The sequence below is a fragment of the Phocoena sinus genome, chromosome 3, assembly GCF_008692025.1.
Source record: "Phocoena sinus isolate mPhoSin1 chromosome 3, mPhoSin1.pri, whole genome shotgun sequence".
Lineage (NCBI taxonomy): Eukaryota > Metazoa > Chordata > Mammalia > Artiodactyla > Phocoenidae > Phocoena > Phocoena sinus.
This window is the reverse complement of record NC_045765.1, coordinates 1,148,960-1,174,355: the sequence shown is the minus strand read 5'-3', so window position 1 is coordinate 1,174,355 and position 25,396 is coordinate 1,148,960. Positions and strand designations below refer to the sequence as shown.

Below are 25,396 nucleotides of genomic sequence, written 5' to 3'. Positions count from 1 at the left end.
AGCCCAGTAAGGGTTATCAGAGTGCTGGGAGGTGGCTTGGGATGAACACACACACACTACTATGCATAAGATAGATAACCAATAAGGACCTACTGTATAGCACAGGGAACTCTACTCAATATTCTGTGATAACCTATATGAGAAAAGAATCTTAAAAAGAATGAATATATGTATATGTATAACTGAATCACTTTGCTGTACACCTGAAATTAACACAACATTGTAAATCAACTACACTCCAATAAAATTAAAATATATATTTTTTAAAAAGAGTGCTGGGTGGTGGATTGCTATTTTAGGTTTTTTAAAGATGTGTATCCAGGAGTGGAATTGCTGGGTCAAATGGATATTTTTTAGGTGAGGAGAAGGAGACTTTTTTTTTTTTAATGGGTTGATCCACTGCCCCATAAAAGCAACCAGACTGGGCTTCCCTGGTGGCGCAGTGGTTGAGAGTCCGCCTGCCGATGCAGGGGACACGGGTTCGTGCCCCGGTCCGGGAAGATCCCACATGGCGCGGAGCGGCTGGGCCCGTGAGCCATGGCTGCTGAGCCTGCGCGTCCGGAGCCTGTGCTCCACAACCGGAGAGGCTACAACAGTGAGAGGCCCACGTACCGCAAAAAAAAAGCAACCAGACTTATGAAAGAGAGGACTGTATTCATCTGTTAACCAAAATCTTATTGTCAGCCTACCATGAGCCAGGCATAGGGAAAGTTGCTAAGAATAAAGTGGAGAATGCTACAATATGGATGAACCTGGAAGACATCAGGCTAAGTGAAATAAGACAGTCACAAAAGGATAAATACTGTGTAATCGCACTCATAAGAGGTTCCTAGATTAGTCAAATCCATAGAGGCAGAAAGTAGATGGTGGGGGCCAGGGGCCGGGGGAGGGGCTGGGGAGTCAGTGTTTCCTGGGGACAGAGTTTCAGTTTGGGAAGATGAGAAAGTTCTGGAGATGGGTGATGGGGATGGTTGCACAACAATGTGAATGTACTTAATGCCACTGAGCTGTACACTTAAAAATGGTTAAAATGGTAAGTTTAATGTTACGTATATCTCATCACAATTTTTGAAAATTTTACTAAAATGGAGTGAAAAAGACCATGCCCTCACAGTTCACAGTCTAGTGGGAGAGACAAGTGTTAATGAAATAATAGCATATTATTAGGCAGACTTCTAAGATGGTTCCAAATGATCCCAACATCTTAGGATTCATGTCCTCGTATAATCCCCCCTGCTTGAGCCTGGGCTGCACCCAGCGACTTGATTCCAACAAATAGGATATTGTCAAGTGATAGGATATCATTTCCATGATTAGGTTTCAGAAGACTGACTTCTGTCTTCCTAGACAACTCTCTCTGTCGCCTTTTTGCTTTCGTGCTTTGATAAAGCAAGCTGAGATGCTGAAGATGACCACACTGCAAGAAAGTGAGGGTGATCTCCAGCCAACAGCTGAGACCTTGGCACAAGAGCCTACAAGGAAGTAAATCCTGCTGATGACCACGAGTGATCTTGGAGGGGGGTCCTGCTCCCATTGGGCATTCAGAGGACTGATGCCCAGTGGACACTTTGATTGAAGCCTCTGAGGGACCCTGAAGCTGAGGACTCAGCTAAGTGAACCTGGATTCCTGACCCACAGACACTATGAGATAATAAACGTTGTTATCATAAGCCACTAAGTTTTGGGGAAATTTGTTATGCAGCAAAAGATAACCAATACAGGGACTTCCCTGTTGGTCCAAGGGTTAAGACTTTGTCTTCCAGTGTGGGGGGTACGGGTTCAATCCCTGGTTGGGGAGCTAAGATCCCACATGCCAGAAGCAATATTGTAACAAATTCAGTAAAGACTTTTAAAATGGTCCACATCAAAAGAAAAAAGATAACCAATACATATATATAAAGGGAAAACTGTAGGTTGTACTAAGTGTTATGAAGAAAAAAAAAGAGAGAGAGAGAGAGAGACAGTTCTGTGTTAATCAAATAAAGAACAGTGAGAAGTAAGGGGTGAAGAGAGGATGTTTGATGCAAAAGTAGAAAGGAGCTTGTGATATTGGAGGAACTGGAAAGCCAGGCTGTCTGAATATTGGTGAGTGACAAGGACATTCCCAGAGACCATTTTAAGGCATCTGAATTTCCCCATCGATGCAATGTGAGTCAATGATGAAAACTCATTGAAGAGTTTTAAGAAGGTGAAGGTTGTGATTCAACTGATGTTTCAAGGTTATTCTGAGCCCTGTGTAAAGAAAAGATTGTAAGGGAGCGAGAATGAAGGCAGGGGGACCAGTTGGGTCATTTGAAAAAGAACTGATGCTAGTTTAGGTGTAGGTGGGAGGAGGAAGGGAGTGGATGAATTTGAAAGATATCTTGGGTGAATTGACAGGACTTGGTCCTGGTTTGTCTGTGGGCCGTGGGAGTAGGAGGTGTCGGGAATGACTTCTAGCTTTCTAGTTTGAGCCACTAGATGGATCCTGGTGTTATTCACTAAAATAGGAAAGACTGGAGGAGGCACAGACATTGGAGGAGTCAAGAGTCTAAGTCTGGCTTTGCAGAGGTTAAGTATGAGATGTCTATGAGTTCTTAACATTTAATGTCACTTTCTGTCTTCACAGAGCTTGCTTCATTATAAGCATGCAATATATGGTAGCTATTTTTAAAATTGAAGTATAGTTGATTTACAATGTTTTTCAAATTAATTTTTATTGACGTATAGTTGATTTACAATGTTGTGTTAGTTTCTGCTGTACAGCAAAGTGACTCAGTTATACATATATATATATATATATATATATTCTTCTTCATATTCTTTTCCATTATGGTTTATCAGAGGATACTGAATATAGTTCCCTGTGCTATACAGTAGGACATTGTCATTTATCCATCCTATCTATAATGGTGTGTATCTGCTAATCCCAAACTCCCAATCCAATCCTCCCCTGCCTCTCCCCATCTTGGCAACCACACATCTGTTTTCTATGTCTGTAAGTCTGTTTCTGTTTTGTAGATAAGCTCAATGGACTCACATTTTAGATTCCACATATAAGTGACATCATATGGTGTTTGTCTTTCTCTGTCCGACCTACTCCACTTAGCGTGATCATCTCTAGGCCCATCCATGTTGCTGCAAATGGCATTATTTCGTTCTTTTTTACAGCTGAGTAGTGTTCCATTGTATTTTGTGTGGTAGCTATTTTTATTAGACACAAAGTGACTTGACTCTTTTTCTGTTTTCCGTAATTCACAGCAATAACAAAAAGGATCGTTCATAGTAACAGCACACCAGGTAAGTGCCCACAGGGTGACTCCCTCCTATAGAAGAATTCGTAATGTGCAATATTTATTCATAATTCTTTAGAGCATGAGACTACTCAGAGAAGAAGCTGCAAAGCTTCGGGCTTTTATTCATTCAGACACATTTTTTTTTTCATTCAGACACATTTTTGAAAGCTTCCTAGACGCCAGGACCTACGTAAGAGCAGGTACTGTCAGAGTACAATAAAAAATATATATACTGACAAATCTGACTACATTGAATATTTCAAAAATCTCCCATAGTGAAAGACTCTATGAATGGGATAAAAAGACAAGTGATAGGCCAGGAGGAAATGTTGATAATAGATGAGACCGAGCTTTTGATAGCAAGCAAACATCCTAAAATGAAAATAGGAAGGGAGGGACTTCCCTGATGGCGCGGTGGTTAAGAATCCGTGTGCCAATGCAGGAGACACAGGTTCGATCCCTGGTCCGGGAAGATCCCACATGCCGCGGAGCAACTAAGCCCGTGTGTCACAACTACTGAGCCCACGTGCCACAACTACGGAAGTCGCCACGCCTAGAGCTTGTGCTCCGCAACAAGAGAAGCCACCGCAGTGAGAAGACCGCGCACCGCAACGAAGAGTAGCCCCCGCTCGCCGCAACTAGAGAAAGCCCGCGCGCAGCAACGAAGACCCAACACAGCCAAAAATAAATAAATTTTTTTAATAAATAAAAAATTAAAATGGGAAGGGAAGGGAAGGAACAGACAGTTCTCAGGAGAACAAGCACAAGAGGTGAATACATATAGGAAAATATGCTCAAGCCATACAGATAATCACAGAAATAGGAAATAAAATCATCTGAACAGGGACCTCCCTGGTGGTCCAGTGGTTAAGACTCCCTACTTCCACTGCAGGGGGAACGGGTTCCATCCCTAGTCAGGGAACTAAGATCTCGCATGCCACGTGACTCAGCCAAAAAAACCCACCATCTGAACAGTTTTATTGAGGTGTAACTGACGTACAATAAACTATAGATATTCCAAGTATACAATTTGATAAGTGTTGATGTATGTACACACCTGTGAAACCATCCTCACAATCAAGATAGTGAACATAAACTACACCCCCTGAAAAAAATGTCCTCCTGCCCCTCCCCAACCCCGTCTCCCAAGCAACCGCCATTCTGCCATGGTTGCTCAACAGGGTAGTTTACAGTGTTGGCTTTCTGATGGCACTGCTCCCAACATCCCTCTGCCTGCCGCTGGGTGGCCATTCATACACATTGCTGCTGGGCATACAACCACGGGGCGGGAAATTGTACATCCAGGGTTTCTAGGGTATCTAAACGCTCAGCTTTAGAACTTCATATACAGCTGGCTTGTCCCTTTTGGTGCAGAAAAGAGTTAACATAGCAGGCTTAAGATTTTTGTCTTTGCAAAAGCCCTCAGCAGGGTCTGCAACTGGACTCTGGAGGCACCTGCCGCCCTCAGTCATCGCGGAGGGGGCTCCCTGTCCCTACACTGTCTGTGCAAACACGTGGTTTACGCTGAACACCTGCTGTCCTCCTAGAGTCTGGGGCCTCGGCTGTGCTGGGCAGAGGTGCCTGAGTGCACAGACCCCCCAGAGAGAACCCCGGGCACCAGGTGTCCGTGAGCCTCCTTGGGAACCACACCCCACTCGTGCTGTCACGTCTCGTTTTGCAGGAATTAAGTGCATCCTGTGGGACTCCATTGGGAAAGAGCTCTGAAGGCTTGTGCCTGGTCCCCCAGACCCCACCCCAAGCCTTTTTCCTCTGCTGATTTTCCTTCATATCCTCTCGTAAACCATGGCCATGAGGACGATCATTGCTGAGTCTTGGAGACCCCCAATGCAGTTTTGTGATGAATAACACTTGCTTTTGTCTTTTCATTTTAGCTCTTCGGGTGCAATCATCTCACATTATGGTTTTTGTTTTGTTTTGTTTTTTAATTTTGGCTGTGCTGGGTCTCTGTGGTGGTGCACGGGCTCTTCTGTGTGGTGCTCGGGCTTCTCTAGTTGCGGCCGTGCAGGCTTAGTTGCGGCATGTGGGATCTTAGTTCCCGGGCCAAGGATCGAACCCGGGCCCCCTGCATTGGGAGCACGGAGTCTTAACCACTGGACTGCCAAGGAAGCCCCTCACATTATGGTTTTAATTAGTGTTCCCTCATGGCTAATGCAATTGAGTCCCTTTTCATGTGTTTATCGGTCAGTTGCATATCCTGGTTTTTGAAATGCCTTTCTGTTTTGCCCATCTAAAAAATTGGGTTATTTCTCTTTTTCTTATTGATTCGTAGGAGTACTTTATATTTTTGTCAAGTATATATTGCAAATGCCTTCACCCATTCAATGGCTCACCTTTCCTCTCTCTTTTAAGGCAGTCCAATTTGTTGATTTTTTTTTTTTAATGTACGGTTAGAGCTTAATGTATGGTTAGAGCTTGTATTAGTCAGCGTTCTCCAAAGAAATAGAACCAATATAAGATGCCTATCTATCTATCTATCTATATATATATATATAGAGAGAGAGAGAGAGAGAGAGAGACAGAAACAGAGATAGAGAGACAGAGACAGAGAGAGAGAGGAATTTACTTTGTGGAATTGGGTCATGCAATCATGTGGGCTGGCATGTCTGAAATCTGCAGGGCAGGTTGACAGGCTGGAGACCCAGGGAAGAGTTGACATTGCAGCTTGAGTCCCAAGGGTGTCTGGAGGCCGAATTCCCTCTTCTCTGGGGAGACCTCAGTCTTTTCTCATAAGGCCTTCAACTGATTAGATGTGGCCCACCCGCCTTCTAGAGGGTTATCTCTCTACCCAAAGTTTTTTTTCTTTACATCTTTATTGGAGCATAATTGTTTTACAATGTTATATTAATTTCTGCTGTACAACAAAGTGAATCAGCTATATGTATACATACATCCCCATATCCCCTCCCTCTTGAGCCTCCCTCCCACCCTCCCTATCCCACCCCTCTAGGTCATCACAAATCATCGAGCTGATCTCTCTGCGCTATGCAGCAGCTTCCCACTAGCCATCCATCTTATATCTTCTACCCAAAGTTGACCGACTTAAATGTTAATCTCATCTAAAAATACTTCCCCAGCAACATGTAGGCTGGTATTTGACCAAATGTCTGGATGCTGTGGTCTAGCCAAGTGCACACATAAAATTAACTACCACAGTGCTTTTCTGTGTTCTCTTCAAGAAAATTTTGCCTGCCTCAAATCATATATATATATATATATATTGGTCTTGCTATGCAGCATGTGGGTTATTAGTTCCCTGACCAGGGATCGAACCCATGCCCCATACAATGGAAGCATGGAGTCAACCACTGGACCACCAGGGAAGTCCATATTCTATATTTTCTTTTGCCATCTTTCTGGCTTTACCTTTCATAGATTCCATCTGTTTACATTTCAAAAACAAGCAAAACTAACCCCTGGCATAGACAGTGGGGCAGCGTTATCCCTTGGGGGTCATGAGTGGAGATCTTATCCTTTGGGGGTCGTGGGGTCTGTTCTTGGTCTGGGTGCCAATGACAAGAGGGGTTGCTCCCTTTGTGAAAATTCATTGAGCTCTTTGCTTATAATGTGTGCACTTTCGTGCCTGTATGTTACACTTTGATAAAAAAAAATTTAGGAAGCACAGTCATGAGAGCAAGAGAGAAGGATGACACCCTAAGTCCGCAGGAGCTTACAAAGACCTGGGAACAGCCGTGAGCTGAGCAGAATTTGTGGTTGGTACCCTCAACCTCACCCCCGAAGGGATTCACATTCTCTGAGCCCATCTCTGACCCCATATCCCATCATGCAATGCAGGATGGCAGCCCTACCACAGCACAAAGCCTCACAAAACATCCCTGGTGAGGAGAACTTAAAATTCTGAAAGGGGAATCAGCTCTAAACGCGCAACCCCAGTCTCTAGGACGCGGGCCGTTTCTAGGCTCAAGCCCGGGTGGTTTCAGGGTTAAACTCAGCCTTGTTCTTTCTGGTCCTGATGCTGCGCGCGGCCCGCAGGGATGGAGGCGGCACCGTCCGGGAGGCAGCGGCGCCGGCGCGCCCCCTGGTGGCCTCAGCTCCTTATCTACGGGGGCCGCGTCCGGAGGGCTCCGTGTGTGTTCTGACTTTGAAATAACTGATTTTGCAGGGCTGGCGTCGATTTGGGGGAGGGGTCGGGTCGGGTGGGGAAGCCAACTCAGTTTGGGGTTTCCAAGTTACCTAGGTTGGGATGAAATCTTTGCTGAAAAGATACAGGGGCACTCTGGAGCCAGTGAGCAAATAATTATAATTATTATTAGCCACTCTGCCCAGCTTGCGGGATCTTGGTTCCCCAACCAGGGATTGAACCCGGTCCTCCTCAGTGTAAGCAGGGAGTCCTAACCATTGGACCTCCAGAGAGTTCCCCTGAATAAATTATACGTTTTTGCTGGTGACAAAATTGTTTGGGATATTTGTTTCTTTGACACATTTATCTAGGGCCTACTCTGTGTTGGTAATACTGCAGGACAGGGCTTATCAGCCTTGGCACTGCTGATTTTCAAGGCCCCGTCATTCTCTGGGGCGGGGGTGCTGTCCTGGACCCTGTGGGGAGTGGAGCAGTACCCCTGGTCCCCACTGTGACAGCCACAGAGGTCCCCCCAGACATCACCTGGTGTCTTTTTTTTTTAAATATTTATTTATTTATTTATTTTATTGTTGGCTGCGTCAGGTCTTAGTTGTGGCACTCGGGATCTTTCACTGTGGCACATGGGCTCCAGAGTGAATGGGCTCTCTAGTTGTGGCAGGCTCTCTAGCTGTGGCTCCAGCGCTCAGTAGTTGCAGTGCGTGGGTTTAGTTGCCCCGCAGCATGCGGGATCTTAGTTCCCTGACCAGGGATCGAACCCATGTCCCCTGCACTGGAAGGTGGATTCTTAACCACTGGACCACCAGGAGAGTTCCTCACCTGGTGTCTTTAGGGGGCAGAATTGCCCCCCGGGTGATACCCCCTGCTTCTGTGACAGAGAGAGACAAACTTTGTTTCCATCTTGTTGCTTCACTGGACTTAATCTGGGTGAGATTTGCAGTCTTGCTCCCAGGAATTATGCACCAAGGCTGTGGAAATGCAGAGAACGGAGCCTTTCTAACCCCATCAACAGTAGCAGCAGCTGCCTTACATCTCAAGGCCCAACCTATTCCTGGAAGCTTTCTCCAAGGCATGACTTATGCTAAATCTATGTTTAATTGCCTTTTTTTTTTTTTTTTTTTTTTTTTACTCAATGCACTTCTGACAGCAATATTCAGAAATATCCTATTTCTAGCTCGTGTGGGATCAAGCAGTGATTCTCTGTGATACACAACTCATCAAGTTACATAGAGAAGCTGCTGGCTTCTGGGCTTCTGGGATGAGTTGTTGACAATTACTCCTTTTTTTTTATTGTTTTTTTTTCCTTTCCCTCTTCCCCACACTTCCAGCGGTTCCAAAACAGAAAATTTCTGGATCTTTCCTGAACACTTAGACTGGGTGTGGGGTCAGTTTGGAAGAGGCTCTGTAGGGCCTCCCAGTGATGGACACACAGGATGTGGAAGAGAAGGAACAGAGATCGTTTGGGGACACCTAAGGGGCATAGGTAGATGCTCCTGGAAGATACGGCTCCTATTCCTGTGCTCACCAGTGCCTCTCAACGTGGGCTTCTCTAAACAGGTGTGTCCCAATCCCCTGAGATGCTTGTTTAAAATGCAGAACCAGGGCTTCCCTGGTGGCGCAGTGGTTGGGAGTCCGCCTGCCGATGCAGGGGACGCGGGTTCGTGCCCCGGTCCGGGAGGCTCCCGCATGCCGCGGAGCAGCTGGGCCCGTGAGCCATGGCCGCTGGGCCTGCGCGTCTGGAGCCTGTGCTCTGCAACGGGAGAGGCCACAGCAGTGAGAGGCCCGCGTACCGCGAAAAAAAAAAAAAAAAAAAGGTAACTAGGGCTTCCCTAGTGGTGCAGTGGGATCTTCATTGCCACATACAGGATCTTTCAGTTGTGGCATGCAAACTCTTAGTTGCCACATGTGGGATCTAGTTCCCCAACCAGGGATCGAACCCGGGGCCCCTGCATTAGGAGCGTGGAGTCTTAACCAATGGACCACCAGGGAAGTCCTCGTACGTTTTTAAATGGCAAATGTTATGTCATGTGAATTATATCTCAATTTTTTTTAAAGGAACCATTTCCCCAGACAGGTAGCTGGAGCCACGTAAATGCCGGTTTACTGCATTAACTTCTGTGGAAACGCAGATCGGGAACTCGGGGCGGCCAGGACCCTGCCTTCCTCACCGGCTCCGCTGGTGGCCACGCTGCCCGGTGGCACTGGGTAGCTGGAACAGGAGGGCTGGACGGCAGGGAGCTTCCACACCCCACCAGCGGCACCCACCGGGGACAGACCCCTCCTCCTCCTTGAACTTCCTTCGTCCCTTATTGGCCACCGTCCAAGAGGCAGGGAACATGGGGAAGTCATCTCTGCAGGACAAGGCAGCTCAAGGTCACCGGAAGCTAGAAGTACAATCCCCCAGAAGCCACAGAGGCCACGGCTGAAGGAGGCGAGCGTGGCCCAAAGGTGTTTCCACAGCCCAGAGTCCAGTGGGGAGCCGAGTGCAGGTGCTGACGCCCCCCTTTGCCTACACCATTTGTGGCGGCCTCCAGACGCTGGGAAAGGCAGGAGGCACTTCTCCCCTTGAGCCCTGGCAGGGAGGCAGACCCGCCCACACCTGGATTTAGCCTCTGGGGGCAGGGGCCATGTCCAACTTCTGACCTCCAGGACTGAGATGTTCTGTGTGGTTAAAAGCCACTGAATCTGTGGGACTGTCTCAGCGGTGACAGGAGATGCACACACAACCCGGTTCGGTGGTTCCAAGGCAACCCACACAGGGTCCAGGCTGGGGGCTCCTGGAAGCTAGGGGCAGGGAGGGGCGGCGGCGCTGAGAGGTCAACAGAGACAGGCAGAGGTCACGATGTCTATTTATTCCCCACACGTTACGTTATGCTTGTCACCACGGCTAGCACGCAAGAGTTAGGACACATCTCGCCGGACGTGTGCCAGACGGCGGGTGGCTGGCAGCCGTCTCCCTACTAGTTAACTACACACACGGTGCTGGGTCACCTCGCACATGGCCCGACACCACAAGGGAGCCTCCGACCATCCAGCTGCCAACGCTGCTGCCGGAGCGGTGGTGCCAGCCGACCCCTCCTCCCCACGCCGTACCGCCTCGCCTGGGGCCGCCAGGCATCCACGGTGGCTGCCTGGCAATCTCAGGCCAAGGCGGGTGGCACCAGGACCCCCTGCAGCCCCCCCTCCCAAAGGGAGGAGGCGCCGGGCCAGCGGGACCACCTGTGGGCAGAAGGGCAGTGGCTGGACACATGGCCAGGCCGGGATGGGCTCGGGGGCCAGGCTGAAGGTGGTGAGAGGGCCCCTCACGGTCTGTCGGTCGTGAGTACTGGGAAGAGAGCACTGGGATCAGACCCGCATCCATCCAAATGCTCGACTGGAAGAAAAGTCCCAGAAATGGGTCCTGCACACCCAGGACGTCCGCTCCGGGCCGCCCCCAGGCCCAGGGCAACAGAACCGGCTCCCGGGAACCTGCAGCGGGAGTTGCTCATGCGAGAACCCGGGTCCGAGGGCCGGGCTGGCTGGCAGGGAGCCCACCCGAGCAGGGGCGGCTGGGGTGGCCAAGGTCGACGCAGAGAGCAGCTTCTCGTGGGCTGCGAGGCCCCTGAAGACAGGCCGAGAGGGCAGGGCTGCGGAAGGAGTTTCGTGCCACGGCTTCCCCGTGGGCGCTTCTTGAGAGCGGCGAAAGGACCCCCCCCAAATTATTCTAGAAAATACTTTAGAGACTGGGTTTTGGGGGGGCTGGGAGTGAGACTGGTGCTGGTCTGTGCTCACAGCTTGCTGGCTCTGTTTCGAGAAGGGTCTGGGGGCCGTGAGAGAGTACAAAAAGGGAGGGAAGGGCTGAGGCAAAAAAATAAAAATAATAAAAATCCGTCTTAACATGCAGGTCCAATTCCTTTTCCTCTCATGGGCGGTCCAATGGGAAGAGAGACGGAAAAGTGAGAGAAGGCTTCCGGTCAGCCGGGAAGGACCTGATGGCGCTGGGGGGCTGGAGAGAGAAACAGCCCAACTGAGCGGGACTGAGAGGGGTGGGGGATCCGGGTGGGAACCCCTGGCAAGGGGGCTGATGACCAGAGACGCCCCCGCGTGGCCTCGGCGACGCGGGCCCGGCCCCGGACTCACCGGGCAGTCATTCCCGCGGGTCGTCGCTGCTGGCACTGGGGGTCCGACTCCGGATCTGACTGCGCAGCTGTTCTATCAACTCTGGGTTCTGCTGCTGCATCTGCTGAGCGAACTGCTGGCCCCTGCGGGGAGGGGAGGTGCGCCCGGGCTCAGCCTGGCCCAGGGTGCCCGCCCCACGTGCCCCTCGAGGGCAGGGGGACCGCTCCCCAGAGGACGCAGGCCCTACAGAGCAGGTGTCTCTTCCTGGGGGAGTGGGGACACGCCCCGCCTGCCCAGGAGCCCCGCCTGGCAGGTCCACTCACGCCTGGATGAGGCTGGCCAGGTCGTTCTGCGAGGGGTTGGTGCCGGGAGTCCCCAAGGGGTTGTGGCCACCCGAAATCATGCCGGACATGCTGCAAAGAGAGCCCTTGACTCGCAGACGGTTCAGCCCTCCTCCTCTGATCCCCACTTGGCCCTTCCCCTCTGCCGGCAATGGACATCTCCTGGGGCCCGAACCTGCCCTCAGCCCACACTTCTGACTGCAGCCTGTCAATTCCATCAGATTTCCCAGCAACACCCTTTTTTGGCTTAAAGACAGTGACTCTCAACGGGGCAATGCTGTCCCTCAGGGACACCAGGTGATGCCAGTGACACAGAAGGCCACACAGAGTCTGAGTCCATTGATGGGAAACCTCCAGAACAGGCAAATCCAGAGACAGAGAGTGGGTTCCTGGTGGTCAGGGGCTGGGGAATGGTGCTAATGGGATGGGGTTTCTTTTTCAGGTGATGAATGTCTGGAACTAGATGGTGGCCACAGCTACAGGACGTCGTAAATGTACTTAATGCCGTGGAATCACAAACCTTACAATGGTTAAAATGGTACATTTTATGCACCTTGCACCACACTAGTTTTAACCACAAGACCCAAAGGAGAATGGTGGTCACTTACAGCTGTTGAACTTGGGGATTGTTCATGAGGTTGGATGCCTGAAGAAGAAAACAGACTTCTCAGAAAAAGCAAGCTCCCAAACGCATTTCATCATTGACAAGGTCTCCCCGTAGGCACCGTGGGCCTCCAGCCCAGAACCCAGAGCGCCAGGCCCGCCTCTTCCCCGGGCCCCACCCCATCCCCACACACCGTGACCCTGCCCTTTCCCCACTTCGATCCCATCTGGACTCTCATCTTAAGATTCCAGGAACCTCGTCATCCTTCCCCGACCAGGGACACCTGGGAGTCAGTTCCAGCTCTGCCATGTGGATGAACATCATCCTGGCCTCTCTCCTACACTGACACCCCCAGCCACGTCGGGATTATCTCCTCAGGGCCGATTTTAAGACGTGCACACGAGCAGAAGCCAGGGAAGCACCTTCCAGGCTGCGGCTCTTTCCGAAAAGGGCTGGAGAGCGCTACCAGCCGGCCTCGGCCAGTCCACTGCCCTGCATGGCTGGGTGTCCAGGCCACGGTCATGCAAGTGCCGGGCACGGATGGGTGCCGACAGCACAGCACGAAGCTAAGGGGGGCCGGGACCGCCGACCCCGACAGACAAGGCCAAAGGAGCGGCCTCTGTCAGGCCGCTCCCCACCGCCAGGAGTCCTCTGGCAGCCTTGTGCCCGCCCCGCCCTGGACGAGAGCGGCAGCCCAGGCTCCAAGACGTGGGAGGCCAGATGCTTCCCGCTCAGGTGCGGACGTTTCTCTGATGGGGGGGCTCCAGGCTCCTCTCTCCCTGGCGACCTGAGACCCCCACCCTGAGGTCCCTCGAGTCAGCGTTGTGGCCTGAGGACCGGTGAGACCACCCGGGGGCCGACAGGCATGTGCCGGACACGCTGGGTGCCTGTTCCAGGGGGCGGCCCCGCGCAGAACACGCGCATCTGGACCAGAAGGTGGTCGGCCCTTCCTCCGCGGGGCCCCCGCGCCCTGCAGTGTCTCGTCTGCACCTCAGGGAGCAGGTGCAGCGACTCTGCTGTCACCGTGGCCACACCGCAAGGGGGCCCGGACTGGGGGGGAAGGGGCGTGGAGATTCCCCAGGTTATTCAGCTGGGAGAGGCGGGTTCAGCTTGTCCGGCTCCACACCCCACGGCGCCCAGTGTCCATGGCGTCTGCAGTGGGGCGGCCCTGGCCCGGGGCCCGTGGTGACACGGCAGGCGGGGGCCGTTACCATGCTCATGAAGCTTGGGTTGTTCAGCAGGCCCGCGATGTCGAAACTGCCAACACCTCCCGTCTGTGGGGTGAGAAAAGCCCTGGTTAGTGGTGCCTCGACACAGAACCTCGAGAGCCGGCCCCCTGGGAACTGAGGGGTAAGGTCCCACCTGGGGCCTGCTGGAATCCCGGGCGTCCCAGCAACCCGGGCGGCCAGGCCCTGCGGCCGGGGGTGCTTCGTGAAAGACGCGCACCACGGTGTGGGTCCCCCGGAAGAGCACGGTATATTAACCGTGTCTTTCACTTTGTGATGCTGACTGTGGTGGGATGGCCCCTCCCAGGGGTGGCCAATCCCTAGAAACTGGTAAACAAATGGCCCGCGAGTGCACCTTTCACATGCAAACCAGCCTCTACAGGGCTCGGGGCCACTGTCCCCCTGCCCTGGTCACCCCGGGCAGCCCCCCTGCCCCGGGGCCATTCAAACTAGCCGATCCCGCACCTGCTCACCCAGCCTGCCAGCTCCTTCCCAAGGCCCACAGGGCCCCCAGCCCTCTGCCTCCTGACGAGCTGGGGCTTCCCCATGTGACCCACGCCCTCCTGTTTCCGGGGGCTCTGCGAGGATAAGCCTCTTCCCTCACAACAGGACCCCGTTAAACAGATGCCGGACCCCCGGCACCAGAGACATTGCTCCCACACGGGTCAGGCCCAGCCCTCGACCCCGAGCCGCCCTGCCCCCGCGGCCAGTCCCCAGAGGACTCACGGGACTGGGTGCCTCTCTCAGCCTCAGCTCCGCCACCTTGAGGTTGGACTTGTAGGTCTCGTTGTCGGGGTCCAGCTCCAAGGCCTTCCTGTAGTAGGCCACGGCCTCCGTGTGCTTGTTCAGGCTGGACAGAGCCAGGCTGCAGGAGAGACAGTGCGTGTGGAGGGCCTGGGAGGCCGTCCGCCTGCCCGCCCAGGCCCAGCAGCCCCGAACTGCTGGGGTCGCTGGGGCTGGGAGGAGGCGGGGCAGGCGTGGTCAGAGCTCCTCCCTGCTCTGGCGAGCTGAATCACAGGTGTGTCCTTGGACTGCACTGCAGTTTATGCTAACGAGGAGGCCTGTTTATGCTAATGAGGTGGGCTTCCAGGAAGCCTCCGGATGTGCTGCTGGCCACAAAGACCAAACTCACCCCCAACTCCCGGGGAGGGAGGCGTTAGAGACGGGCTATAAAACCCACCCCCACTGGTGACCGCCCCGCGTGCTGGGTGGGAGGTGCGCCCCGAACCCTGCAGGACGGAAGCTCTGCCTCGGGACCCTCCCCGACCTCGCCCTGGGCGGCCCTCTGCCTGCTGCTCATCTGCATCCCTTACGCTAAGCCAGAGAAGGTTAAGTGAACCGTTTTCCTGAGTCCTGTGAGCCTTCGAGGGAATCGCTGAACCCAAGGAGAGGGTCGTGGGAACCCGGGCTTACAGCTGGTCGGTCAGAAGCTCAGCTGACAGCCTGGACTCGGGATTGGTGCGTGAGGCGGGGCAGCCCAGTGGGCTGGGGCCTTAACGTGCGGGGCCGCGCTGACCGCAGGCAGACAGCATGTATGGGGCGGGCGGTACTCACCCCATCCTGCCGTAGGCCTTGCTGTAGGACGGGTCTATGCAGATGGCCCGCTCACAGTCCTGAACCGCCCCCGCGTAGTTCCCCAGTTTGCTGTGGGCCGCAGCTCTGGGAGAAGGCAAACCAGGGCAGTCGGGGAGCTGATTGCAGCTTCCCTGTCTGTCAGGTGGGGCAGACGCAGGGTTGCCAAGGATGAGAGGCCCGGTGGGGCTGGACGCCGGGGCTGGCGCCGGAGGATACAGCAATCTGGGTGCCGCCCCGTTCACCAGGGAAACCGAGGCTGCAGGGCCAGACGAGTGCGGCCGCTAGCACCACTGACACTGGGCCGCACCTGGCCGGCCACCAGGCATGGGCTCGTTATTTGGGACAGCGGCTGAGCCATCACTAACCCACAGATCGACCGCCCCCCCCATTCCCCTGGGGACCCCGCTCAGCCCACCCAGGACCCCACCGGTCCCTGCCGTACCTGTTACAGAAGTAGACGGCGTTGGCAGGGTTCAGCTCGATGGCTTTCCCGTAGAAGTGCACGGCAGCCTCAAAGTTTTCTACTTTCATCTGTTCGTTCCCTGAAGAGAAAGGGAAGGAAACGTACCCTCGGCTGTTCCCCTCGAACCCCGAAGTTCTGAGACGGCGTTCTCAGCTCGCCCGGCTTCCATGTGACAGTTCGAGACTTTGGGGGCCCAGGATGCAACGCTTAGACACAGGCTAGGGTGGTGGCGTGAGGCGGAGGGTGGGTCTGCGTCCAGCGCAGGGCCTGGCCGGAGCCAGCCCTTGGTGCAGCAGCTGTCACTGTCCTGGTATTTGGGAACCTAAGCCTCAGATACCATCACTTTTGCTCGTTCCTTCAGAAACAGCGCAGTTTTAATGAGATGGAATTCACATACCGTGAGACGCACCCTTTAAAAGTGTATATAACTCAGCGGCTTTTAGTATATTCAAAGTGGTCCAACCATTAGCACTAATTTCAGAACATTCCATTAGCCAAAATAAACACCATCCCCATTAGCTGTCACCCACCCACCCCCCCCCAGCCCCTGACAACCACACATCCACTCTCTGTCTGGCTCTGCCTGTTCTGGACGTTTCCCATCAACGGAATCACACACTGTGTGTCCTTCTGTGTCTGGCTTCTCTCCTTGAGAATCCTGTTCTCAAGCCCATCCACGTTGGAGAGAGTGTCGGGGCTTCTCTCCTCTGCATGGCTGAGTGACGTTCCCATGTGTGGAGGGACGTGTGTGTGTCCGCTCGTCAGCTGATGGGCACCTGGGCGGCTTCCACTCCTCGGCTGTTGTGCACCACGCCGCTATGAACACGTGTGCGCAAGCATCTTTGTGGATGTGCGATTGCATCCCTCCTGGGCACACCCTGGGGTGGAACTGCTGGGTCACGTGGTCACTCTATCTAACCATTTGGGAAGCTGTCGGACCACCCTCCGCAGCGGCCTCACCCTTTAATTCCTCCTGGTCAAGGGTCTGATTTCTCTGCATCTTTGCATCCGGGTAAAAGCCCTCCGGCCGCATCTCCAAAGGCTGGTTTGCCATCCGCTCCACAGTCCGGGACCAGCTGGCCTCCGCCCGTAGCACCCAGAGGCCAGCTGTACGGGGCGTTCCTTACCTTCGGTTTTGAGGCGTTCTGCCTCGGCCGAGTCCTCCTCCGAAGGTGGGGTTCGCTGGGGGCTCCTCAGATCAGGTGGTATCTCCTGGCCCCAAAGCCACGATGAGCTCTTTTGAGGGGCAGCAGGAAACCGCCGACCTCCTCCCCCAAGCCCAGCACCCTCTCCCCTCCCCCAACCAGCCAGGGGATGCCCGAGGACAGCTGAGCTCTGGGGGGTAACTCAGGCCCTCGAACTGAGACAGAACCACAGCCCCGCAGTGCCCGAGGCTCACCCTGCCCGCCGCAGCTGCTTCAAATATTTCGGGAAGAGTCTGGGGGAGCGCGAGGTCGCTATCCTCCACCGTCACCCCGAAAGCGGTCTCCAGGCATTGGATGGCAACTGTCAGGGGGACAAAGGTGTGCTCTGCTGAACCCAACCCCAAGCTGACGATTCTGGGGGGCAGTGCTCACGCTTCCTTTCTTGGACGTGCTCGCTAAGGCCTCGGATGCACCAGGCGCTGCGTGCGCCCTGCGGGGCCCTGTGGGTGCCGGTTGTGATTCCTCGGGCAGTGCAGGATGGACCTGCCCCTCGAGCCCTGAGGCCGGGAGGATGGGGGGAGCTGCCGTTCCTGCCCCACGGGGCTCAGGTGGTGACGCCAGGCCTCTCTGTGGGGTCACAATGCTGGGGCTGCCCGGGTGGGGGGCCTCGGGGGTTCGGCGCGGCCCGGTGGGCATGGAACAGCTACCTCCTGCCAGGCGGGCTAGCAGCCGGGTCTGGGCTGGGCTCCCCACCCCTGGCCTCTCTCACTCCTTTGACCAGTAGGGACACATGCACAACGGGGAACATGGAGAACCTTCGGGAACTACATCCCTCCAGAAGAGAACAGCTGCGGGAGGCCCAGCCTAAAGTGAGGGAGGTGGGGGGCAGCCCTGCACCCGCCTGGGGCTCAGCGTCCCTACCTGTGAAACAAGGACAGGGACCAGCCTATCACTTCCACCCCGCGGAGCTTCTAGGCGCCGATGCAGGTGGGGGGTTGGGCAGGGGACTCGAGGCCCTGGGAGGCAGGCGTGGCCCGCAGCACGTACCTTCCAAGCTCTCCTGGGCGTCAGAGGAGAGCTCCCCGTGCCGGAGCTGGTCATGCAGGAACCGGATGATGGCATAGGCCAGACGCTTCTTGTTATCCATCTTGAGATGGGAGCAGACAAGGTCTGGGGGTTTCAGGATCTGCGGACATCGGTCCACAGTGTGAGGACAGGACGGGCGGCGGGCACAGCCGAGCCTTTGCCCCTCTGCCCTCACGCCCCCACCCTGCCCTGCAGGAGCCACTTTAACTCACTGGCTAATTGTGTCTGCCTGACAACGGTGAGGCAGACATGTGAATTCTCCACATTTCACAGAGGAGACGCTGAGGCTGTAGGTCCAGAGCCCCTTGCCGTCCTGCCTGACTCTAACCCCAGGGTGATGTGGCCCTGGGCACGGTGGTCATCACTTCTCACCAGCTGGACGGGGGGCGTGGGGCTCCCCAGGGACACAGAGGGCAGGCTGCAGCCCACCTGCTGCTACTCCATGCTCTGGACAAGAAAACGGTCCAACAGTTTCTGGGCCCCGAACACCCGGGGGACAAGCACCGCCCACGAGGGTCAGACAGGACCCGAGTGGGCCTGAGCAGACCGAAGGCCCAGAGGGCACTGACACCCCCTCCCAGGCCGCCTCAGGGCCTCCTCTGGGTTCCTCTACAACCTGCTGTATTCCTAGGCCAGATGTGACTCTCCCAAGGGGACACTGGTGACAGCTGTGGTCGTCACAACTTGGGGGATGGCCCCCTACAGTGCTGAGGCGAGAAGCCTGGAGAACAAGCGTGGGAAGGGCCTGTTCCCCGTGGGCCGTGACGTGCCAGGCACTTCACACACAGCCTCGCACCCTGCACAGGCCCATCTCCCACGCAGAGAGGAAACAGACTCAGAGGGGGCACCCCACGCTTGCCCAAGGCCATGCAGGGCTCACCCGGGAGGGTGGGATCCATGGTGTGAAGTATTTTGGTCCCCCAAACATGCCCCCGTGGGGTGAACAGCCTGTGTGGCTTGGAAATCGAGAGGCGGCCTCCTGGCCGAGTTATCATTAGCCCACCACTGGCCAGCGGCGGGTAAATCAAACCGGGCAGAGCAAGTCATAACCCCCAGGCTTCGCACACTGGCCGACAGCAGGCCGGGCGCTGCCGGCCCAGAGCCGCCGGGCCAGTGCAGTCAAGACACGCGATGCTGGCCGCGCTCAGAGCCGTTTCCGGTTCACAGAAAACTACATCCATCGACAACTTAAAAAACCGGAGAGAAGTCAGACACAGAAGGCCACACAGTGTGTGGTCCCACTGATGGGAAACGTCCAGAAGAGGCCAATCCACAGACACAGAGAGTTGGTTCGTGGTTGCCAGGGGCTGAGGAGGGGGTGGGGCTTCTTTTGGGGTCACGGAATGTTCTGAAATTAGTGGTGATGGTTGCACAGCACTGTGAATATACTAAAATCTACTAAGTTTTACGGTATGTGAATTATATCTCACATTTTAAAAAGGGAAGGACTTAAAGCAGCTATATTGTACAGCTGGACAGGGCACTCTGGCCACCCCTGGAAAGCTCTACAGGGATGGTAATGAGCTTTTTCCTCCCCCATTTCTGGATACAATGAGCCTTTACCAAGCAAGTGCCTTTGGCCCAAGAGCGTCCCAGGAACTGGGAGGTCTGGGATCAGGACGCTAGAGCCCAGAGGACAGACGGCCAGCCCCAGATGCACAGGCTCTCGGGGCAACACAGAGGGGCCCAGGGAGACCAGCCAGCACAACCCGCTCGTTTTGAAGACACTGAAACCCCCAAAGGTGAGGCATCTTCCCCAGCTGAACCAGTGAGCCGCTGCCCAAAACGTCAACAAGGTTCTGGTTTTACAGATATTTGACAAACAGAGCCATCATTCACCACAGCCGAAAGGCAGACAGAACCCAATGTCCACGCGTGGATGATGGATCAACAGATGTGGTCCATCCACACAGCGGAATATGACTCAGCCTTAAAAAGGAAGGAAGTTCTGACACCTGCTACAACCTGGATGAACCTTAAGGACGTGATTGCTCAGTGAGATATACTAGACACAGGACAAACGCTGTCTGATTCAATTCACATGAGGTCCCTAGAGGACTCAAATACATAAGAGACAGGAACTAGATGGTGGCGGCCAGGGGCTGGGGGACTCTGTTTCATGGGGACAGAGTTTCAGTTTGGGAAGGTGAGAAAGTTCTGGAGATGGATGGTGGGGATGGTCGTACGACGATGTGAATGTGCCTTATGTCACTGAGCCGGGCGCTTAAAGATGGTTAAGATGGTAAACTTTACGGTGTATCTATTTTACTGTAACTAGAAGAAAATCTGTTTTCAAAGCCCAAAGTGGTCCTCTTAGGATGTGAAGCCCCGAGACCCCAGGACGCTGCTCCTTTTGTACATTCTGTTCTAATCAGGGGTCAAGGGCCACACCTGGCAGCCGCCTGTTTGGCTGAGGATGTCTTTTGCATCCCTACGTTATAGAAGTGTCTGCAGAGCACGCTTGGTTTTCCTCAAGGGCCACAAAGCCCACAGAATTTACCACCTGGGCCTTCATGTTTGCCAAGCCCTCCCAGCCGACTTCTTGATCACTGAACAGGATGGAGGGGTGCCAGGGTCTCCCAGAGGGGGTCACAGGTTGACAGGTCACATGGTAAGGTCACAGGCTGGGCAGCTGGGGCTCCCCTGACATGTTCCAGGCAGCACTCAGGGGCACGACCCCTCTGCCAGACCCATGGGAGCTGGTACTGGGTGACTGAGCTTCACACTGAGCTCGAGGGTCTGTGCGTGGGGGGATCTGTTTTCCTCACAGGGAACTAATGTAGGCCCTGTGGTGACAAGTGTTTGCTTAAGAGTAGGATAAAGAGGCAATCTAATCTTTACGTGACTGAGCTGTGAGGACTGAGGGGGTGACACTGAGGGGACCGTCAGGGTGCAGAGAACTGAGACATGAAGTCACACCCGTTCCCGGCACAGCTTCAGTTCTTCCAAGGGCCCCAGCCCTTTGTACCTCAGGGCCTTTGTACATGCTGCTACCAGCCCTCCCACCCCGACTAAACGGCTCGAGGCAACCGCTACCCGGTTTCCTGGTTCCCGGCTTCTCCTGGTCTACTGACACGACCTCCTCCCGAGGGCCGGCTCCCCAAGTTGACACAGTGAGCACCGAGACCAGGGCTCCTGGAGGCGCGCTGGGGGTAACAACGGGCTCTGCAGTCTTAGCACCTGAGGTCCAGCCGTCTCCACCCGAGGCCAGCTCCACGTCGCCTCCCCACCCCTGAGCCGGGATGCTCATGTCACGGCTGAAGGAGCCCCCGCGACGCCCTCTCTTTCCTCTTCTATAAAACAGGGTAACAGAGGCTGTTGTGAGAATCCAGCACCCCATGCGGAGCTTCTCCCCCAGGCTCTATCCGCATGGTGCGGGGGAGATCACTCCTTTTGTGGAGAGTGTGCGCTGTAGGGTATTTAACAGCACCCCTGGCATCTGTCCAACAGTGTCCCCTGGGGGCAGAATCACTCGGGGCGAGACCCCCGGGCTTAGGGATTCCACTGACCCCCGGAGGTTACGTTCCATGACTATCTGACCTTTGAGGCCCCGGGATGCTACACACATTTAAATCCACACCTGAGTGGGAGGGAGGGGAGGTGACTCACACACGCTGGGGGTCACCCTGGTTTACACTGTCTGATCATCAGGGGTTTATTCTGGTGTCCAGTGTGAACAGGGATCAAACTCGAGTTTTTCCCAAATAATGAATGCAGGGCCCCTCCCCCTTAGCACAGCTGACATGGGAGCTGGGTCACTCTCTGTGGGGGCCGTCCTGGGCACCATGGGGTGTGGAGCAGCCCCCCTCCCCCACAGTGGTAACAATCACAAAAGTCTCCAGACGTCACCAAACCACCACCAGCTGAAAATCACTGATAAACACTCAGTGGGAAAAATAAAAGTCAGCACGGGTCAGAGTTTCTGGCCAAACGACTTGGCTGCAAACTTTCAGCAAATCCTGTGTTTGCAGAGTATTTGGGGTTTCCGGACTGCAGAAAAGCGGATGTGGGTCCACAGCGGGGACCCAGCACATGTCCGAGACAGGCGCGCCGTGAGGACTGCCGCTCTCCTGCCTCTTGGGCGCGGAACAGCTGTCGCCCTTCCTCGCCTTCCCGCTCCCTACAAAGCCGGCCCAGGACCGCCAGGACGCTCTTTTCCTTGACCGCCCCTGGGCACTGGGGTCTCGGGAACAATCCCGACTTGTTGGGCTTTGGCTGCCGGACAGAATTCTTGGGGCAGGCCACTCTCTCTGCGAACAGCGAGGGCTTTGTGAGGCTCCAAAGGCACCCGAGGCGCTGGCTGCAGGTGCGGGGTTCAGGCGCGAGCCTGGCCGGGGGACGGACGCTGGCCCCGGGGTGCGGCTGCAGCGGGGGTCCCGGTGCCAGTTCCTCCCTGTGCGTTCAGAACCCCCGCCGGCTCTCCGTCCACCTTTCCATTTTATCATTAAAAACACCCCAACCTCGGGACTTCCCTGGCGGTCCAGTGGTTAGGACTCCGCGCTTCCAGTGCAAGGGGCATGGGTTTGATCCGCGGTCCGAGAACTAAGATCTCACATGCTGTGCAGCTCGGCCAAAAAACCCCCAAACACCCCAGCCTCTACTCCTTTTATTTCCCTGCTCAGAACTGATCATTCGAAGAGGCAAAAGGGTACACTCAGGAAAATGAGTGACCCAGCCCCGGACCCCAGGAAGGAGAAGCACCCTCTTTCTGAGACTGCCCACCCCTTCTGGGGGTGCCCTGCCCCGCCTCCACCCCGAATCCAGCTCTTCTCACCAACACCAGTGTGTGCAAGCTGGTCCTCTGCTCCTCCCTCCCCTCCCAGGGCACCTAGGGTTCCCAGGAAAGGGCGGTCCCAAGAGCTGGAACTCAGGCTCCAGCCCGAGCCCCACATCGCAGCCCTGTTTTCCTCTGAGGGGCTGCCAGGATGTCCCGCACTCTAAAAACCCTCCACAGCCCCCCGAAACCTCCTGAGCAGGCACATGTGGCCCCTCACCAAAGCCCCTGTGCTCTGCTCAAACGCAACGCTCACCTTCCCTCCTGCCATCCGGGAACCACTCACTCCCCCTTCAACACCAAGCCAGAAGGTCACCTCCTCAGACAGAGCTGGACACCCTCTTCTTCCAGCAAAGCCCAGTACTTGTCCTGCCTCTGGTCCAGCATCTCCTACAAGGCCTTCCGACTCTTTCCTGGCCTGCCCACTCTGCACCCGACTGTGAGCCACTGGACAGATCACCTTCCCCCAGGGACCCCAGCACTCAGGGGCGTTTGGTCCACATGGACTCAGAGAAACCTTGGATCCTTGTCATGGTCAGAGACACGTGACCAGGTTCCTTTGGGAGGTCGTTTCTCTTGGGTCTCGGTTTCCTCATCAGCGGAGGGGATGACAAGCCTACCCACCAACCGTCCCCTTTACTCTTTCACCCTCACTGTGCATGGGCCGCCAAGGCCAGCATTGGGTCTTGCCCAAAAAAAAAAAAAGGAGGAACAAGTAAGACTATAGCTCTCAATCCGGGGCAGAGCTTAACCCCATTTAGAACCACTCACCCTTTCAGGAAGACTGAATTATAAACCCCTGAATGAAATCCTTGGAGTGCCCAGGACTTTCCAGGCCCTGAGCTGAGTACACATAATGGCCTATTTCAGGGATCAGCAGACATTTTCTGAAAAGGAGGGTCAGAATGAGGACGTTCAGCTTCCCAGGCCATGGATAACATGTATGCAATCAAGTGGGCTGTGTTCCCACAAAACCTCATTCACAAACACAGGCTGCAGGGGGATTTGGCCCCCTGGTTACAGTTTGTTTAATCTAACTCCCATTGTACAGAACAAAAAACTGAGGCTTGGAGAGATGGGGGCACCCCCCGCCAAGGGCACCCAGCTAAGATGCAAATCGGCAGTTTTGAACCTGGGCGGGCTGATTCCAGAGCCTAAAGTCCAAAATACCCTTTCCTCATCCCACAAAAGTGGGCATGCACACAAAACCGTGCACGTGATTTCTTGGGGGTTCACACCCTCTGCCCCCTCTGAAGCCCACTGGCGAAGAATCACTAGTCTAGGGTAGGATTTAACTTTGGCACTGTGGACATTTGGGGCCAGATCATTTTCTGTGGGGGCCGTCCTGTGCACTGAGGGGTGTGGAGCAACAACCCTGGTCCCCACCCACTTGGTGCCAGGAGTGCCGCTGGTCGTGAAAGCCACAGATGCCCCCAGACACGGCCCCGGGTGCCCTGACAGGACAAAATCCCTGGTCTACGGAGAGGAAAAGCAGACAAAAATAACCAGAGAGGCAGAAACAAAAGAAAATGGGAACATCACTCAGCGAGGATGCAGAGTGCACACGCATTTCCTGGCACCTAATAACAAAACTAGCTGTCCTCTAGAAAGCTCTTGACAAGGGGAGGGAAACTGAGTAAAGAATGTTCCACGTGTATTTAACCTCAAAATGCCTGTAAGGGGCATGTACTTCTAGAACCCCTATTAGTAGAAGAAAAGGGCTGGTGGAGAGTGGAAGCGATCTCCCCGAGCTTACACAGCCAGCGAGAGGTGGACGAGCTGGTCCTCGACCCCAGATTTCTCCCACCTCCAGCACAGTAGGCAGAGGCCCTCCGTGTGAAATCAGACTAACCGCTGCTGATCCCTTTGAGCTCTCACTTCGCGCTGGGGGCCCTGCGACTTTAATCCTCCCGGAAGTCTCCCACCCCAGGCAGTGGCGGAGACGACGCCCATTTTACAGAAGGGGAAAACTGAGGCTCCGAGAAGCCAAGAGGCTGGCTAAGGTCACCCATGTAGAGAGTGGCGGCGCCGAGACAGGAGCCCCGACTTGAACCCCACGAACGGGGGCCCCGATTCAAAAGGACCGTGTTTCCGGGAAGCAGCGGACACCCAGCAAGCACTCACTATGTGCGGAGCGCTTTGCCTCCCGCTGTCCACCCGCCGGCCTGAGAACCCGCATTTCCCGGGCCTGGGGTCTGGGGGAGCGAGACCCCGGCCGGCGAGGGCCTGCCCGACGCCGTCCGGCCTCAGTTTCCCCTCCGCGCCGCCCACTCATAGTACCCCGCGGACGCGGCGACCCCAGCCCCACACCGACGTCCTCTTACGGGGCCCGGAGCCCCGGGAGCCCCAAGAGCCCCGAACCGCGGACCTCAGGCCCGCCGGGCTCAGCGCCGAGCACCCCCCACTCACCTCTCAGGCAGCCGAATCCCGACCCACCGACGGCTGCGCCTGCGTACCGCGGCCCCGCCCGGTCCCGCCCCCCAGCTGCGACGCCTGCGCAGAAGGAGCCAGCACCCGCGGGCTTTCATTCTGCGCAGGCGCACCAATTATCTAGGAGGGCGTGGAGGGAAGTGACGCAATTTAGAGGCTGGGACAAGCTGGTCGTTAGGGCAACTGACCTCTGCGACCGAAAGGAGGGCGGAAATCAGAACTGACTAGTCCTCTACAGCTGGAATGGAGCGGTGCATGGTGG

At 55.1% G+C, this 25,396-nt stretch overlaps 1 protein-coding gene across 3 annotated transcripts; it reads right to left on the bottom strand.

Moving 5' to 3' along the window:
- Positions 1–10,224: 10,224 nt before the first annotated feature.
- SGTA (small glutamine rich tetratricopeptide repeat containing alpha) lies at positions 10,225–25,195 on the bottom strand. Of its 3 annotated transcripts, XM_032628227.1 has the most exons (13): positions 25,114–25,133; positions 18,143–18,377; positions 17,892–18,030; positions 17,099–17,205; positions 16,827–16,911; positions 15,679–15,778; positions 15,216–15,320; positions 14,388–14,526; positions 13,647–13,709; positions 12,440–12,477; positions 11,814–11,903; positions 11,512–11,633; positions 10,225–11,377 (listed from the first exon to the last, which is right to left on the bottom strand). In XM_032628227.1, exons 3-12 carry the CDS (start codon positions 17,989–17,991, stop codon positions 11,519–11,521), a joined length of 942 nt encoding a protein of 313 aa, XP_032484118.1. In that variant the 5' UTR covers positions 17,992–18,030; positions 18,143–18,377; positions 25,114–25,133; the 3' UTR covers positions 10,225–11,377; positions 11,512–11,518. The 3 variants fall into 3 exon arrangements, with proteins under 3 accessions (XP_032484118.1, XP_032484116.1, XP_032484119.1); XM_032628225.1 differs by lacking the exon at positions 18,143–18,377 and having other exon boundaries at positions 25,114–25,195; XM_032628228.1 differs by lacking the exon at positions 25,114–25,133 and having other exon boundaries at positions 18,143–20,158.
- Between the last annotated feature and the right edge of the window lie 201 nt (positions 25,196–25,396).

What these genes read in the sequence shown, in the direction of transcription:
- SGTA (XM_032628225.1), bottom strand. Translation starts at nt 17,991, where the DNA reads ATGGATAACAAGAAGCGTCTGGCCTATGCCATCATCCGGTTCCTGCAT. An exon ending in GCCGTCTACTTCTGTAACAG is followed by an intron (nt 15,321 to 15,678) that starts GTACGGCAGGGA and finishes GCCTTCTCCCAG; the next exon opens with AGCTGCGGCCCACAGCAAAC. An exon ending in AATCCCCAAGTTCAACAGCT is followed by an intron (nt 11,904 to 12,439) that starts GTAAGTGACCAC and finishes CTCTCTTTGCAG; the next exon opens with CATGTCCGGCATGATTTCGG.